Source organism: Leopardus geoffroyi, chromosome B1, assembly GCF_018350155.1.
Source record: "Leopardus geoffroyi isolate Oge1 chromosome B1, O.geoffroyi_Oge1_pat1.0, whole genome shotgun sequence".
Classification (NCBI taxonomy): domain Eukaryota; kingdom Metazoa; phylum Chordata; class Mammalia; order Carnivora; family Felidae; genus Leopardus; species Leopardus geoffroyi.
The window spans coordinates 163,000,125-163,018,408 of NC_059327.1; the positions used below are offsets into that span (position 1 = coordinate 163,000,125).

Here is an 18,284-nt window from a genome sequence, read left to right on the forward strand (position 1 = left end):
CCACTCTAACCTCTTTTTTTTTTTTTTTTTTTTCTTTTTTCCTCCCCCTCCCCCATGGGTTCCTGTTACGTTTCTCAGGATCCACATAAGAGTGAAACCATATGGTATCTGTCTTTCTCTGTATGGCTTATTTCACTTAGCATCACACTCTCCAGTTCCATCCACGTTGCTACAAAAGGCCATATTTCATTTTTTCTCATTGCCACGTAGTATTCCATTGTGTATATAAACCACAATTTCTTTATCCATTCATCAGTTGATGGACATTTAGGCTCTTTCCATAATTTGGCTATTGTTGAGAGTGCTGCTATGAACATTGGGGTACAAGTGCCCCTATGCATCAGTACTCCTGTATCCCTTGGGTAAATTCCTAGCAGTGCTATTGCTGGGTCATAGGGTAGGTCTATTTTTAATTTTCTGAGGAACCTCCACACTGCTTTCCAGAGCGGCTGCACCAATTTGCATTCCCACCAACAGTGCAAGAGGGTTCCCGTTTCTCCACATCCTCGCCAGCATCTATAGTCTCCTGATTTGTTCATTTTGGCCACTCTGACTGGCGTGAGGTGACACCTGAGTGTGGTTTTGATTTGTATTTCCCTGATAAGGAGCGACGCTGAACATCTTTTCATGTGCCTGTTGGCCATCCGGATGTCTTCTTTAGAGAAGTGTCTATTCATGTTTTCTGCCCATTTCTTCACTGGGTTATTTGTTTTTCGGGTGTGGAGTTTGGTGAGCTCTTTATAGATTCTGGATACTAGCCCTTTGTCCGATATGTCATTTGCAAATATCTTTTCCCATTCCGTTGGTTGCCTTTTAGTTTTGTTGGTTGTTTCCTTTGCTGTGCAGAAGCTTTTTATCTTCATAAGGTCCCAGTAATTCACTTTTGCTTTGAATTCCCTTGCCTTTGGGGATGTGTCGAGTAAGAGATTGCTGCGGCTGAGGTCAGAGAGGTCTTTTCCTGCTTTCTCCTCTAAGGTTTTGATGGTTTCCTGTCTCACATTCAGGTCCTTTATCCATTTTGAGTTTATTTTTGTGAATGGTGTGAGAAAGTGGTCTAGTTTCAACCTTCTGCATGTTGCTGTCCAGTTCTCCCAGCACCATTTGTTAAAGAGGCTGTCTTTTTTCCATTGGATGTTCTTTCCTGCTTTGTCAAAGATGAGTTGACCATACGTTTGTGGGTCTAGTTCTGGGGTTTCTATTCTATTCCATTGGTCTATGTGTCTGTTTTTGTGCCATGTTTATTTACTTTTGAGAGACAGAGAGTGAGCAGAGGAGGAGCAGAGAGAGAGAGAGGGAGACACAGAATCTAAAGCAGGCTCCAGGCTCTGGCTGTCAGCACAGAGTCTGAAGCAGGGCTCCAACCCATGAACGGCAAGATCATGACCTGAGCCGAGGTCAGACGCTTAACCAACTGAGCCACCCAAGCACCCCTCTTTTCTCTCGTTCTTATTAGTGTTTTGGCTACCCACCATTAAAATACCAGAAGGAAACTTAGTCATACAGTTGTGCCTTATTTTAAACATTACATGTACACTTCAAAAATTATGTAAAACTGTTAAATTTTTTTAATTAAAAAAGTTTAATGTTTATTTTTTATTTTATTTTTGAGAGAGAGAGAGAGAGAGAGAGAGAGAGAGAAAGAGAGAGAGTGGGCATGAGTAGGGAGGGGCAGAGAGAGGGAGACACAGAATCTGAAGCAGGCTCCAGGCTCTGAGCTGTCAGCCCAGACAGAGCCCAGCACGGGGTTTGATCTTGTGAACTGTGAGATCATGACCTGAGCTGAAGATGGACGCTTAAACAACGAGCCACCAATGGACGCTTGAGCCACCCAGGAGCCCCAATTAAATTGTTAAATTTAAAATGTGTGAAGATATTTCTACATCCCTAGAAAACTGTTTCAGCGAAAGCTAAATATACACCCACCCAGCAAACACATGGGCATATAGCCAGTAGAAATGAGTGCTTACATCCACCAATGAGTGCTTACGTCTAACGTATGTTAGAATGTTCATAGCATCATTATTTATAATGGCTCCAACCTGTAAAATATAAGCAGAATAGATGAAAAAACAATCAAAGCAGAATAGATGAAAAAAAACCCAGTACAATCATTTAGAGCAATAAAGCACATTAAAAAAAAAAAAAAGATTGAGATTCTGGATAATGTTGAACAAAAGCTAGACACAAAAGAGTACATATGTGTAATTTCATTTATATGAAGTTCAAAAGCAGTTAAAAAAAAAAAAGATCTGTGCTGGTAGAGGCAGAAGTAATGGTCTACCTTTGTGGGATTACTGACTGGATAGGTATACAAAGGAGTCTTCTAGAGTGTTGAACATATTCCATACCTTGATCTGAGTGGTGGTTACATGGTAGATGTATAGGTAAATATCAATTGAACTGTATACTTAATATTTGTGTGCTTTACTTTATGTTCTACTCCTCATTTTCCACCTGTTTTACCTGGTGCTCCCGAGACTGGAGTTGCTGATATCTTCTAGGGAGGTGGCTCCCTCTGTGTTGCCCTACCTTTTCATGGCAAAGCCTTTTATGGGTGGCTGAGGTTAGGAGGTTTATTTTTATTGTTTGTTTTGCTCCATCATTTAGTACACTTCCAACCCTCTTTTACCTTCCAGGAATTTATATTTTAGCTAAAATTTTTTTAATATGATAAACATGACAATCGTATAAAAATAGACAAAAATGACTATATATATATATATATTTATAAAGTTAGCGTTCACTTACAGTTATCATCACTTGAATATTCTCATTTCTGCTCTTTCTCAGTTATAACTAAGTACAGTTTTGTCTCCCAGTGGAAAATTTCATTCAGGTTATCTTCTGATTTATATGGATTTATAGCAATATCTTTTTCATAACTAAGGGAATTTGGGTATGGGCTTTCTCTTGGGGTGATGGGAATGCTCTCTAAGTGTATAGTGGTGATGGCTGTGCAATTCTGCCAAGAACTGCTGAATTGTATATTTTAAGGGTGAATTGTATGGTACGTATCCAAACAAAATTTAGCCAAAGGTTAAACATAAGTCACGAAACTCCCCTAAAATGTAGAAAGAACAGGACATTGAAAAGTTAGTAGATAAGATAAAAGATATAGAGAACCAATCTAGGAGGTCTAAGAATGATATTTGAAGTTTCAGAAAGAAAGAGACAGCAGAATATAAGAAATTAGCAAAGGAAGAATGAGACTTTCCCAGATGTGAAGAAAGTCAAACTGAATAGGCCTCCTGAGAAGAAAGTGGAAAGAATAAAAGACTTCTAAAGTAGACATAATCACTGTGAGTTCTTAGAGTACAAGAGAATAAGAGCCTGGGGGCCCCCAAATGGAAAAAAGAATCTCACCTACAAAGGAACAGGAATGAGATTGGCACACATTCTTTATTAGCAACCATGAAAACCAGGATGTAGTGAACAGCACATTATTGGCAACCTAGAATTGCAGACCCAGACAAACTATTATGAAACCCTGAGGGCCAGAAAATGCCTTTTCAGGGACACAAAAACTCTGCTTTCTTCAAAGTTTCCTTTCTGAGGAAGTTACTTGAGGATGTCCAGCAAAACAAGGCAGTATACCAAGAAAGAAAAATCAAGGATTTAATGAAACAGTTCCAACAGAGGAGAGCAATAAAAGCAGTTCCAGGCTGCTGGCTGTGCAGAAAGGCCTAGAAAACAGTCTGCCCATGTTGGAATGGGACCATGAAGGGTTTGACAGTATTCAGGAAGGAAAAAACCCCACAGACTCCAAAGGTAAGAGAGTGTATTTGAGGTTAGAAAACGTTAAAGCTTCGGTGAAGGCAGATAACGCCTTATCAGAACAGAGAGAGACAGAGAGAGAGAGGAAGGAAGGAAGGAAGGAAGGGAGGGAGGAAGGGATGGAGGGAGGGAGGGGGGAGGGGAAAAGGAAGAATGGAAGAAAAAAATATGCCATAGAGCATTTTAGGAGCAGAGTATTATATGCATAAGGAAATGTAATCATAGCACATAATTTGGCTCTGTCATTAGTAGTTATATAGTTTATAATGATGTAAGCACTATCGATTGATTTTGAACTTTTCTAAAGAAACCATAGAAAGAGCACATAAGACTATGTTATGGCTACAGAAAAAAATATAAATGCCAGTCATCGTGACAAGGTACAAATATAAGTATTGGCGATTTGAAAGATGAAAAGGGGAAATAAGTAAAGGGAAGTGTAAGGGGGGGTTGACTAATGTCCTCTTTTTAGAACATGGAAAGCTGGAGGCTACCATCTGTAGTTGACAGAACAAAAAAGAAAGTTTTAGTATATAATGTAGGTTACAAAAATAACCAACAGATGGGGGCAAAATGTTTGAAATCTTTTGTCTGCATATAGACTATCTTACAGTCTCTTTGTTGTGTGTTTCTATCCCTTTTTATTTTTTTTCTGGCATTCTGATGGAGTAAGGAAGGGATATAAGCCTATTTGTTCAGTCTACTCTCTGAGCCTTTTGTATGTTATTTACAAATCTCCTAAACCATCTTTCACGCACAAGATTCAGGCTGTCTTATGTTAACTGTTGAATTTTTCTCTGATGGTCCTGCCTACTGACCTATGGTTTCATTTTAGTAGAGCTGTTACCTTTATGTATTGTTGTGGGTGTTTTTGCTATAATGTGTATACATTCCTGGAAAAGTTGTTTTGCAGAATCACATACTAGGAATCAGGATTCATGATAAAAAAAAATACCATTAGCAGAGGCCCATTCAAAAGTCTTTGCAAATTAATAATCCGAACACTGACAAAACCAGTAGGAATCTTGATAAAATACTAGCATAGATAAAAAGATATGCTAAATTTCTATACAAAGAGAAATGTTACAGCATATACAGGACTCTATGTGAACCAGAGAGTTGAAGGTAGCTTACTGGAAGGGGATGTAAAGAGGAGGAGAGGCTGTTTAGTTGTGCCGAAGATTAGGAGAACAGGAAGCACTTCCAAGGCAGGGGCACATGGCCAGGCAGAGCCCAGAGAAGGAGCTAGAAATGCGTGCGCACTGGGTATCATGGCTTGTTTCGTCTTATGGCTTGCAGTGTTCAGCTGCTGCTATTAGGTGGCACAAAATGTTAAAATAATGAGAAAAAATGACAAATGAACAGATGTGACTTTTGTGTAATGCTGAAATTATTCCGTTTGCCAATTGTGTGTGAACAATTAAGTTTTAGCAGGACATACTGTATCTAAATATTTTAATGTACTGTGCCTTTATTATACTAGAAAAATGACTGAAGAAGAGGGAAATGTTATGCTGATTTCTGGGAATGCAAGACTTAAAACACAAAAGTTTGTTTATTCAAATTTCACACACTGGGTTTTCACGAAAATGATGAATAAAAAAACATGCAATGACAGTATTATTATTTCTCATACCAAGAGGTTTTTAAAAAATTTACTAGTTAGTATGCTGTTTTAGACAAAATTTCTGATGGTAGTTGCTTTCTACCATTAATACACAGTTCTATGATTAAATCAAACCCAGCACTGACAGAATAAGATGTGCAGGAAAGATTTACCTGACTTGCATCTAAGTTCGGCCCCGTTGCTGCCTTCTTGTCCAGTGGAGAGAATCTGGTGTTCAGGAGTTTCATCCACAGTACCGATGAATGGCAGGAATGCAGTCTGAGACCCTGGAGAATGTTAAAACACTTGAAGGACTGCTATAGGCAAAAGTTGGAGCTAGAGGCTCTGAAGGAGTGAATCTTCAACAGGCATTTTGTTTCGTTTTTCTTACAATCTCTAGTCCTTTATGAGATGGGGCTCTGGGTCTAGGTCAAGGCAACCACCCTAGTAAAAATGATGCCAAACATTTTCTTCTGATGCCTTGTCTTCCAGGTTTGTTTGTTTGTTTGTTGCCACTCCAGTTCTCCATAGGTTTTTATTTCATGTAACAGCCAGCTTTTATCTTCATGAATATTGTCATGAACCCACTGATACCAGTGATAAGGTTTTAGCTCCAGTCATAACAGATTTCTCCTCTGACTTTCTGTACACACGCGCACCATTAGAAATTTTGCCTTTTTGCTTCTTCGATTGTTATGTCCTCAGTCTTGGAGAGGCACCCTATTTTGAGCTCACCAATACTTACTGGTGTAACTTTATCTGAGAACTTATTTATGGGGCATTGTAGAATTACAGGATAAACTCTACTAGCAATATGGCCTTGGCCAGATGGCTTAACATCTGCGTCTTTACTTGTACAATGTAGGTAATAGTTTCAAATTTGCTGTTGTCACCATGTTGTTTTAAGAATCACAAAGGCTTAGGAAAGCTCGCCGTCAACTCTGAAGTTCTGCCCAGTGCAAGGCAGTAGTATTACTGATGACATTCTTCTCATGATTTCACCATTGATAAATTATTGTTTCTCCAGGGAGAGTCACTCCGGGGCAGCTCCTGTCCTATATTCATCTCTTCAAGAACAACCTCAAAGCTTTAGTGAGTCACTGTGGGCTCCTACAGCTTGGGCTGGCCACAGTTCAAACTCTGAAACACCCACAGACTGCCAAATGGGACAACTTTCTGGCTTTTGAAAGACTCCTTCTCCAGGTATGTTGCTATGGGAGTTTCTTGGGATATTAGTAGTTAAAATGTTCACTTCTGGGGGAAAAGTTGGATATTTATTGTAGTCTTAATAGTAAGTCATATTGTTGACATATGCTCTATATCATATTCTCTAAGAACCTCCAAATTAAAATTTTACTAGGAATTTTCCATACCTTTTTTTTTTTTTTTTTTGATAGTGACCTCTTTGGCTTTTCACTTAATATCAAGAATGTCTTTTGAGCATTTGACTAACCTTTAGGAACCTCTTTTCAATTTCATGCCATTTGGACCTTTCTTGATCTCCATGGCACCTTTATTCAATCTTTGCTACTTTTCTTGTAGAATATTGTTACTATTTACATTTCTTCTGACACTAATCCTCAGATAACATCTAGCATGTGGTTTAAAATGATGTTTAGTAAAAGATGAAGGAAGGCAAACTACATTTGTGAATGTGGTGAATTTGAAGCGATTTGTATTGGGTCAGGACCTTTTCATGATTGATGAAATATTTTCATGGAAAACTTAAAAAGTTATAAAGCATTTCAAACTTATATAAAATAATATGACATATCCACATATTCTCCACATAGACTCAGTTTAATCTACCATTTTATGTTTACTTTATATCCTTTTTCATTAAAGAAATAAAACTAGAAATAAAGTTGAAACATTTCTGATACTATACCCTTCCTGGCTCTGATTCTCCTTTTTGTTTTCCCAGAGGTATTCACAAACTCAATTCCTTGTTTTTATATTTTTATTAAATACTTATTTATCCATAAATAATACAGAGTATTGGGCTCTGGGTTTTACTTTTTATGTAAGTAATGTTGTATTATGAATATTCCTAAACAACTTTTGTTTTCCTCTCAACATCCTATTTTTAAGATAGTTCAAGCTGACATGTATTGATCTAGTTCATTTAAACTATACCATACTATTTGATTGTATGACTATACAACACTTTATTTATCCAATTCATATTTATCCAATTCAAATATTCCATATTTGTATGTGGGCGCGTGCGTGTGTGTGTGTGTATGGAGAGGGACAGAGAGAGTGAGAGGAAATTCAGTGGAGAGAGAGAGAGAGAGGGAGAGAGAGAGAGGGAGGAGAAATAGAGAAAAAAGAATATGGTGAATCTCCCAGGACATGTTTTTTGGTGTACATGTGAAAGAGTTTTTGTAGGATACATACCTTGGAAAGGATGTTAGATTGTTGACCATGCATATTGTTGAGTTCACTGAATATCCCAAAAGTGATCACCAAAGAGTTTGAACTAGTTGACCCTTGCACTAGGCATGGATGATATTTTGTTCCCTTACATAGTGTCCAGTACTCAGTTTTCTCAAATTAGAACATTTTTTTAAATAGCAGAGTCAGTGCTATTTCTTTATGTAAGTTTGCAATTCTGTGACTCCTGATGAGGTTGGACATCTTGTATAGTATTTATTGGCTTTTCAATCTTCCTCTTCTGTCAATTACTCATTCTTTTTTGTTTTTTTGTTTATTTATTTTGAGAGAGAGAGAGAGAGAGAGAGAGAGCGCGCGCGCAAAGGAGGGCAGAGAAAGAGGGAGAGAGAATCCCAAGCAGGCTCTATGCTGCCAGCCCAGAGCTCAGTGTGGGGCTTGATCTCATGAAATGTGAGATCATGACCTGCCAATATCAAGAGTCAAACGCCCAACTGAGTGAGCCACCCAGTCACCCCTCAATTGCCCATTCTTATATTGTGCCCATTTTTATCTATTGGGTAACAGAAAAACTGTCTCATATCATGCAAATACTTCTCCAAGGATGTGGTTTGTCTTTTAACTTTAATTCCAGTATATTGTACAGAAGTCTAAAATTTTAATGTAATCTAGCTGGTTAATATTGTCCTTTATGATCTGTGCTTATTTATGTTTTATATTAGAAACCTATTTATACCCCTAATTTCTAAACATGTTGCTCTATATCTTCCACTAAAAATTTACTTTTGACATGTGAAATTTTAATGCACATGGAATTTATTTTTGTTTATGGTATCATTCAGATCTTTCTTTTCTTGTTTTGAGAGAGAGAGGGCACAAGTGAGCAAGGGGAAGAGAGAGAGAGAGAGGGAGAGAGAGAAGTGGGGCTTATCCGGGACTCATGTTTACCCGAAGCGGGGGCACGAGCTCACCCAAAGCAGGGCTCGTGGTCACCCGTAGTGGGACTCAAACTCATGAGCTGTGAGATCATGACCTGAGCTGAAGTCAGATGCTTAACGACTGAGCCACCCAGGCGCCCCTAACTTTCTTTTCTTCCATATGGATAGTCTAGTCTCCCCACATTATTTATGAAATACTCCAAGTACCATAAATTATTTATCTAAGAGTCATTTTCCTCGTTCTCGTGTTGGCAAAGCATCAGTTTTGTTCCAGTGTCTGCTTTTTTCTCACGTGATTCAGGCAAATCCTGATTGGTCTCAGAATACATTGGCATTTTCATTTCCTTACCTGATGATTAGTTTAGCAGCTCAAGCCAAAGATAGGCGAAGGGTAGTCTGCTGGAAGTGTTTCTAGGAAAGGTTTTCTTTTGCCCTGACAGAAGATACATAATTAGGAAACAATTTCCTTTTTCTGCCTCTTGATGTATGTTTGTGACATGAGCAGTTTTGATAATGAAGGGAGCTCACTGAGATCCGAGGAAGACAGAGCCTGGATCTTTGATGACTTTGAACCTTAGCTCAAATATCTTGTTTTGTGATATAATTATTCTTCTCATTGTTTGAGTCATTTAAAAAATGTTGGTTTTCTGTTATTTGGAGCCAAAAGATATTCATCCTTTTCCTACTAATATATGATATGCTAAGACGCCACATAAAAGTGAGCGTGTTTCTGACTTTCTAGTCCGTTCCAGGTTAGTCAGTTTATCCATCACAGTATTAATACTACAATGTTTTAAAATCAGTATGTCCAGTTTTATGCTTTTCTTTATAAAAGAGAATTACAAGATTTATTTGTGGGTATTTTAAAGATTTTAATACCATTGTGAGTTGAATTTCTTAAGGTTCAATTTTCTAATCGTTTGTTGCTGGCACACAGGAATACTCTTGACTCTTGCCTGGTGATCACATGTCCAAAAACTTTGCTTTTGCATTATATTTGTTTCTTCCTTTCTACACTGGACACCATTTCTTCCTTAGTGCACTAACCAGATACGAGGACACTGCTCAATAGAGGCAGTGAAAAGAGGTATCTTCGTCTTATTCCTGAGTTTAAAGAAAATGTTCTAAAATTTTACCATTAAATATTATGTTTGCTGAGGTTTTTTTGTTTTTTTGGGTTTTTTTTGTTTTTTGTTTTTTGTTTTTTTACCTTTTTAAAAATCAGGCTAAGAATGTTCCTTCCTAAACCTGGTTTGCTACGTTGTTGTTTTGTTGCTGTTGTTTTTTATCATATGTGAGTGTTGGATTTCATTTAATACAGATTATGAATTTTTTAGATGACTATGTAGGGTTTTCTCTCCCTTAATTGTTAACGTGGTGACTTGTAGTCATAATTTTTTAATGTTAAAGAATCATTACTGTGTTCCTGGATAAGTTCAACTTGGTCCTGCCCCACTGCTGGATTTAGTTTGCGAATACTTTACTTAGCTATTTGCACTTATGCTCCTAGGTGAGATTAGCATACGATTTTTCTTTATTGTGGTGCCATTGTCTGGTTTTAAAACAAAGGTTATGGTACTTTTTTAAAAATCAGGATGAGTTTCATTTTTATATTTTCTGGAGCTATTTGTATAAGAAAGGAATAATCAGTTGCTCAACAGGGAGATATCTCTAAAGAACCACCTCCCCATAGCTTTGTTGTTGTTAGATTTAGATTTTTATTTCTGATTTAATCACTTAAATATTTCTAGATCTATTTAATTTCCTGTTTCTTCTTGAGACTTTGGTAGTTGATATTAGCTTAAGTTGGCTATTCATTTGTATTTTCAAATTTATTGGCAGAAATTGATTCATAGACTTCTCTTAAATATTTAAATCTCCTTTGAATATATAGTTATATTCCATTTTTAAATGCCTAGTATTTTATTTTTATTTATTTATTTTTATTTTGCTCACTTTGTTTTTTATTTTAGTGTTAGCGGAATTTTATTAATCATTCTAAAGATCCAGCTATCTGTATCTGCATCTGTCGATCTCATGTATACTCATACCTATAGCTATCTATTAAAGGCCATGAGTTCATACTAACCACAATTCTGATCTAATACCACAGGGTTATTGTAGCTTTTTCCCTTTCCCTATTTGTAACTTCCCTCTCTGACCATGAAGAACCTGTCTCCCCTTACCCTCAACATATTGAATGACACGATAAATTCCCCCCCATATGTAACCAATCTCCCATTAGAGTCGGCACGCCTCTCACGCCCTCCTCACCTCACCTGGGCTCTGTCTTCCTGCTGCAGGCCATGGCCAAGTCCACATAGATGTTCTCTTTCGCCTCCCACACAGGCGGTCCTCCTGAAGCTGCCACGTGCATGCCCTTCTCGCCTCGCTGGAGCTCTGACATCTTGCCCTGTGCTCCCCCTGCCTCGCCCTCGTGCATGGGTGCCCTCCTCACTCCTCTCAGGCTCTGGGACCCACCAGCAGACCCCACTGCTGCCCCCACGGCACAGACGCCTCCTCATTCTGCAGGCTCTGACCCCAGCCAGAATATTGCCTTTGCCACTCCCCTGTTCAGATGATCTCACCTCCCTGCTCAGGCTCTGACACGGTCTTTGGAGACTGCTCTTCTCCAACTTCCAGTGAGTGCTTTTTTTCACCTCCTTTGGTTCTAACAACCCTGTAGACTTGTTACTTTCCCCCTGGATCCCTGTATAGTCCTTTAGGCTCTGATAACCTGCTCCAGGCCACTGCTCCAACTCCTTCCCTCCCCACTGCCCTGCCACACAGCTTCCTCACCCTCTGCTGCCCACCACTTATGTCCTCTAAGGTGATTCTCTAGCTCCAAAGTCTAGCAAAATTGTTTTAACACAAGGCAGAGCAGTTTTCTCCCAGGAATGATCATCTTTCAACTCACTAGAGGTTTCTGAAGAAACTTGATCCAGTATTAATGCTAAGCCATCTTATATTTGTAATTAAGTTTTCGAATCCTGTTCCATATTAGACTGCCTCAGATGTGACCACAGGACTTGGTGTGGTTCTTTCAGCAAGTGGAAAGGAATAAAAACACTGGGGAAAAGAAGTAAGCGTTTAAAATGCAAAAAGCCTACTTCTTATCATAATTGCACGTTACCCGGCTAGCACTGTGTTCTCCATCATTTCTGGATCCTTGCATGTTAGTGTTGTAGCAGAGGCAAACTTGTAGACTGGCCGTCATAATTGCTCTTTGTATATGGACATGCTTATTTTATATAGTATACATTTACCCGTTAGTGTAACAAGTCCTAATATACGGTGAGCTATCCCTTTTACAGACGTTAGTTTGATAGTAGAGCATCTAAGTTTATTTTGAGGACGAAGGCAACTTCTAGCATTTCCCAAAGAGCTTGAGAGCCACTTAGATGCAAATCTCAGTCAGCACGGAGAGTTGTTTATTTCTTTGGAGACTCATTTCCACCACTTTCTACCAGGCCTTTGTCACTGGGACCTCAATGTTGACTTTATGGCCTAAGTAACATTATAGACAATCTTGGTTAAGAAAAAGAAATTGGTCCTGGAAATCTATACTTAAGTACAGGTTACTGCATTTCCTCTACACCACCATCTTTTGGTTCAGTGGTTTAGGCGATTTTATGACAAATCAGCAACAGATCTGAGTACAATTCATAAGACTTATGTTTGGCTGAGGCTTCTGAAAATGACAGAAAGATCATGTTGTGTGCTCAAGAGAGAAACTTTTTTGAGTGTTGTTGGGGAAAAATCTAATATTTATTAGCAGTGAATATGCTTTTAAAGACCAAAGGAGATAAAATAGCTTCTCAACTCCTTTTCCTCTCCCTTATCTCCAAGGTCCAATATCACAGTCTGTGTTTTAGGTGTTTGGTACACATGTGCACATTGCCAAATAATTGTTTCTGTTCCAAGTTTCAAATGTAGGAAAGAGCAGATTTAATCTGAACATGGATACATATGTGATTCTATTCATGAATGTATTCACTTGTAAGAGTAGCTTTGCTTTATTTATTTATTTATTTATTTATTTATAATATGAAATTTATTGTCAAATTGGTTTCCATACAACACCCAGTGCTCATCCCAACAGGTGCTCTCCTCAATAAAGCAAAGTACAGATTTACTTATTTTGGATAGTCGTCTACGAAGAATTCTCTTTTTAGAGTGGAGCAAGAGAGCTTGATTTCGTCACCTCATCTAATTAAGATCAAATTGCCTACCTCATAGTGTTTGCTATTGTTAGGATTGAATGCAATTATGTACGTACATCACTAAGTACAGTGCTTGACATTTAGTAAACACTCAATAAATAGTAGTTATTTATTCTTTCAGCTGAACCACAAATATTACAAATGCCAATTTATTTTATAAGAGCAATGCCTTCAACATACTCTCGCCTAGACTTTGTTTTTCTAACTTAAAGTTTGTTAAGGAAAAATGAAGTTGTTCCTTAGAACAATGTTACTGCCTTTTTGTATTTACTGTTTGATAATATTTAACAGCATTTTTCTTTAAAGCTAGATGTAAATCCCAGTGTTTCTAATCTGCATGTCTGATGTTTTTGTGCTAATTGTCACAAAGAAAAACTTTATTGACCATAATTTACTGTGGTTATGAAACAGTAGCAAGCTCTGTGGTAGAAGAGGCAGCTGTGTTTATATTTCCTAAAATAATATACTTTATACATATGTGTTACCCATCTCCAGTTATTTCTTTGGGCAGAATTTACATTTCTAAATTAAAATATCACACTTGGAAAGGGATTTTGAAATCAAATAAAATGAGTTACAAAGCCACTCAAGATAACCCAGGTACATGTTGCTTCAGTCTTAAATTTCACTTGCCTTGGCAGTGAAAAGTAGCTATACCATTTTACTAGTTGTCAAACCAGTTTTTTTATGGGTAGAATGAACTCCTTTTATGAGATACTAAATTTCAGAATACCTCTTCTGTAACAAATCACATTACCCTTAGCTAAAGAGTATGCCTGCTTGTGCTGTAACAAACTGGGGGTTCACCTTCCCAGTCCTCTAGAGCTTCTGTGAGGTCCCCAGCCATGTGGCTCAGCTTAGAAGTAATGCCTCATTTCAGTTCCATGCCTGACCACACCGACACCCTGGGAGGTCCCGTTTTGTTGTGACTTGTCACTTGCAAAAGTGCTGGTCACATCATTTGGATAAAGAGTGAGGTACGAGGCAGAAAAAGATGATTCCCAAAGCAGTCCTGAGTGTCGTTTACACATTAAGGGGATTTTTCCTGAGAAGGAAAACTGTGGAGCATGTTTAAAAGAAAATCTCTTATTTCTTTTATACTCGCCTCTCAACCGTTCTGACACCAAACATGTAGGACTCCCTACACCAACCAATCCTCCAACTCTAAACACCAACTGGGTGACCTACAGTTCAATCATGACACTAACTAAATGGAGCTAGTGCAGACCCCACAGGTTGTAGACACAGTCCCACAAGACTCCCCCCCTTCCCCCCACTTTAGACATCAATTGCAAGTCTGGGCTTCTCATACTTCTGACCAACCGGTTAGATATCAGGTCGCCCATAACCCCTTTCTCGGGCTTGATATTTGGTATAATGGCACACAAAACTCAGGGAAATATTTATTTAACTTGATCAGTATTATTATAAAGGGTATTACAAAGTATATAGGTGAACACTCAGATTAAGAGGTACATAGGGTGAGGTCTGGAAGGGTCTTAAGTGTAGGAGCTTTTGTCCCCATGTGGATGGGATGTGCCACCCTCCCAGCACATGGATGTGTTTACCAAACCAAAAGCTCACTGAACTGTATACTTGAAGTATTTTTATGGAGGCTTCATCATGTAGGCACGATTGATTATTAACTCAGTCTCTAGCCCCTCCCCTTCCCTGGAGAAGAGTGGGTAAAGCTGGAAGTTCCAAGCTTCTACTCATAGCTTGGTCTTTCTGGTGACCAGTCCTCAGGAACTATGCAGGAATCCACTAAGAGTTACCTCATTAGAACAAAAGATGCTCCTATCACCCAGGAAATTGCAAGGGATTTAGGAGTTCTGTGTACCAGGAACCAGGGTCAAAGACCAAATATTAGAACAAATGATGATTCTAGAATTTCTATCGCTCAGGAAAATATAAGGATTTTAGAAGCTGTGTGCCAGGAACTGGGGGCAGAGACTAAATATATAGTTCTTATTATGTCACAGTGTTTTTTACAGTATTACATCAAAATAACTGCAAAGGCAAGTATTAGAGAACAACAACTTTCCCCCATTCCAGATTTCCATGAGGAGGGGTCTTCGTAGGCATGCTCTTAGTCTGTCTCTGACCCTTTACATCCTCCTCTCTTGGGAAGAGGACTGTCTTTTCTAGTTGGTAAATTTGGGATGATTGAATGGGCTCAACTCTGCCTTTTCTCCTCTCGAGAGGCGCTCTGTCTGTGGAGAGCACTCTGGTACTCAGCGGTTTCAGCACCAGAATCTGCCTTCTTCTTTCTCCACTCTTCTTACTCCTTAGAGCAAGCTGGCAGCAGGGAGTAGGTGCTCTGCCCTGTGTCTCTATGGGAGGGCTCCCTGGTCAGAGCTTGCCCCTGACCCGGGGGAAAAGGCTGTCTGATTCTGGAGCTCCATAGGAACAAGCCACTTGGCTGACAGACCTAATATTCTATGACCCAGACTGGCCTTTATCACTAAAAACAGGGATGTTTCGACTCATGCCTTTACTAAGGTCTGCTTTATTTCTCAACTTGTTCAGAAGAGAGGTGTGGTTTTTTTTTTTTTGTTTGTTTGTTTTTGTTTTTGTTTTTGTTTTTTTTTGGTGGCCCCTTTGGAGAGCCCTACAGTAATCAGCAGTTGTTTTGAATGAAATGTCTTAAATATTTTGGGAGAAGAGTTAAATGGGGATTTATTAGTTATGTCTTTGGACATTTGTGTTAAGCAGTTTTGTACCTATAAAGAGATGTAGGGGGGAGATTGTAACATAATACATAGGAAAACTTTGTTTTTTAATGATTGGGTTGAAAATAACAAAGGTAATTTTCCATTCTGAAAATAAAAGGGGCAGATTTGGTCAGAAGAATACTACCATTTTTCATTGATTCTAAGATGTCAATTTTTCCCCACATTTTAGTATTTCCGAAATTGGGATGCATCCTGAAATTCATGGTATTTCTTAGTTTAATGGCAGTATTCTGTTTCTTGCTGGAAGTATATAAAATAATGGTATATATTATTTGGTAATAATGGTATATATTATAATCAGTGGTATCTTAGAGTCAATAAAATGGGGCTTTGAAGGTAGGAATTCAGACCTTAGGTCTGACTTGGTGTCTTCCTGACTGCTGTATTGCCCATTGGGTTAAAATAATGTTATTTAAATGGCAGTTTTCCTTCACTGGCCATGACTATGACAAATGCCTCGGCACATGAGGTATTCATTTCACTGTAGCACTTTTCATAAGTTGAGGAGGTTCCCCCCCCCCCCCCCCCGTAAGTTTGTGCCTAGTGGACTATGCTGTGAATACATCGTTACCTCTGGGGTAATCCTGCTGCCATGTAAGAAGTCTAATTGCCCTGAGACCTCCATATTTTTAATGTTTTTTAATGTTTATTTATTTTTGAGGGAGAGATAGAGACAGAGAGAGAGACAGAGACAGAGGGGATGGAGTTGGAGACAGAATGAGCGGGGGAGGGGCAGAGAGAGAGAGGGGGACAAAGGATCCAATGTGGGCTCTGCGCTGACAGCAGAGGGCCTTATGTGGGGCTAGACCTCATGAGCCATGAGATCACGACCTGAGCCGAAGTTGGATGCCAGACTGAGCCATCCAGGCACCCTGAGACCTCCATTTTTGTGATGACAAGGGCTCTTGTAGAATCCCCAACCTTGCCTACCAGCTGTGTGAGGGAGCCATCTTGGATGCCCAGCTCATGGAGCTTTCAGGTGGTTGTAGCTCCAGTGGACATCTGACCACAACCAACCAATGTTCCAAAACAGAACTGCTCGAGCAAGCCCTCCTCAAATTCCAGATATGACTCCAATATTGTAATTAAAATAAAGTGTTTAATTCAAGTTGAAAAAAATTATTTTTTTCTGTGTGGATTCTTGATAGCTTAAGAATGTGTTGACTTGGCTTTGGTCCCTAGAGTGAAATATAACTTGTATAATATTTTAAATATAAAAACACTGCCTTTAAATGCTAAAAATTGTGACAGATTATCTTAATTAAAATAAACCCATGATTAGTGTTTTAAATCACTACTGATACATAAAATTTAATTATTGAATTTGCCTACTTTTTACCTATCTTGCATGTAACTCATTTTGATTAAAAACATGTGAGACATTTTATTCACAACTGCTGATTACCCATTTTGAACTAACTAAAATTTAGTTAGAACAACCCACCTGAAATTAGTTAATACTATTTAAGAATATAAACACCAAGAACACTACTTAGAACAAGCGAAAAAAATAACTCCTGAATACAAAGATTGTATGTTCTCACAACTTTTCTAACCATTTGCTTTGTTTATCCTCCTTTCCCTATAAATAGCTGTAGGGCCTCTTTCTCATGGTTCTGGAGAACCACATTATGGCCACATTATGGCTAACTCCTAAGTATTAATTTCAGTATTAAGTTATAGATCTCCTTTTCCCAGCCACATGCACACGCACATGTGAACACGTGCATACACACACACACACACACACACACGCACACACACACACACATGCTTCTTCCCTGCATAACAGGTCAAAAAAAAGAAAAATAGAGCTGAAGTAACATTGATTCTGATAAATAGTGAAACTTGGGATTTTAAAATATTAGGTTTTTTTCCCCCAGCTTTTCTGATGGCTGGTCCAGATCAAAACTTCAATGTCACGTCCTCAGGAAAGCCAAGCCTTCCCTGAGTAGCTTTGTCATCACTTTAGTTTAATTTTGTTTCTCCTTTGCTGATAGTTTTTGTTTACACACTCATTGTCTCCCTTGCTAGACCGTAAGATAAGTGAGACTAGGGACTCTGTTGACCCTGTTTACAGGTATGTTCCAGAATGTACATTCTTCATTTTCATGCTGGCCATAGCAGGCTTACCTGCCTGCCTGTGGGAATTTGAGAAGTTTGTTATAAACATGGAGTTCACTTGCCACAGAATGGCACCTGAGTACAAATAACTACTTAAGTGCTTTATGAGAGCTCAGAATGATGCTTTGCATAGACACAGGACTGAAGCTTTTTATGTTAACACCTATTCTGACTTCTTACATAGCACATGGCCACCCAAAATAATGGCTGTCCTTCCCAGTCACCTTTGCAGCTAGGTTCTGGTGAATGAGACACAAGCACAAGTGAGGTGGGCCGCTTTCAGGCTGTGCGCGGAGAGGGTAGGTACACGCCTCTTACCCTTTCTTCCTGCATTCCTGCATGCTGAAATGCAGCCAGGATGGCAGGAGCCGGCGTGGCCATCTTGGGTCACGAGAGGAAGCTGTGCATTGGAGATGTTTAAATGAATGATGGGAGGACTATGGTTGGTTTGCTGAAGATGGTGTGAACACTGTACCAGCCCTGGACCACC

General features: G+C 38.9%; 1 protein-coding gene across 3 annotated transcripts in view; it reads left to right on the plus strand.

The window, feature by feature from the left end:
- The window catches only part of SCFD2 (sec1 family domain containing 2), a 411,701-nt gene that overhangs the window by 74,456 nt on the left and 318,961 nt on the right, over nt 1–18,284 (plus strand). For all 3 annotated transcript variants that reach the window (XM_045474074.1, XM_045474076.1, XM_045474075.1), the window contains exon 4: nt 6,408–6,583. In XM_045474074.1, the coding sequence (XP_045330030.1) occupies nt 6,408–6,583 (176 nt within the window). The remainder of the gene's footprint in view (nt 1–6,407; nt 6,584–18,284) is intronic.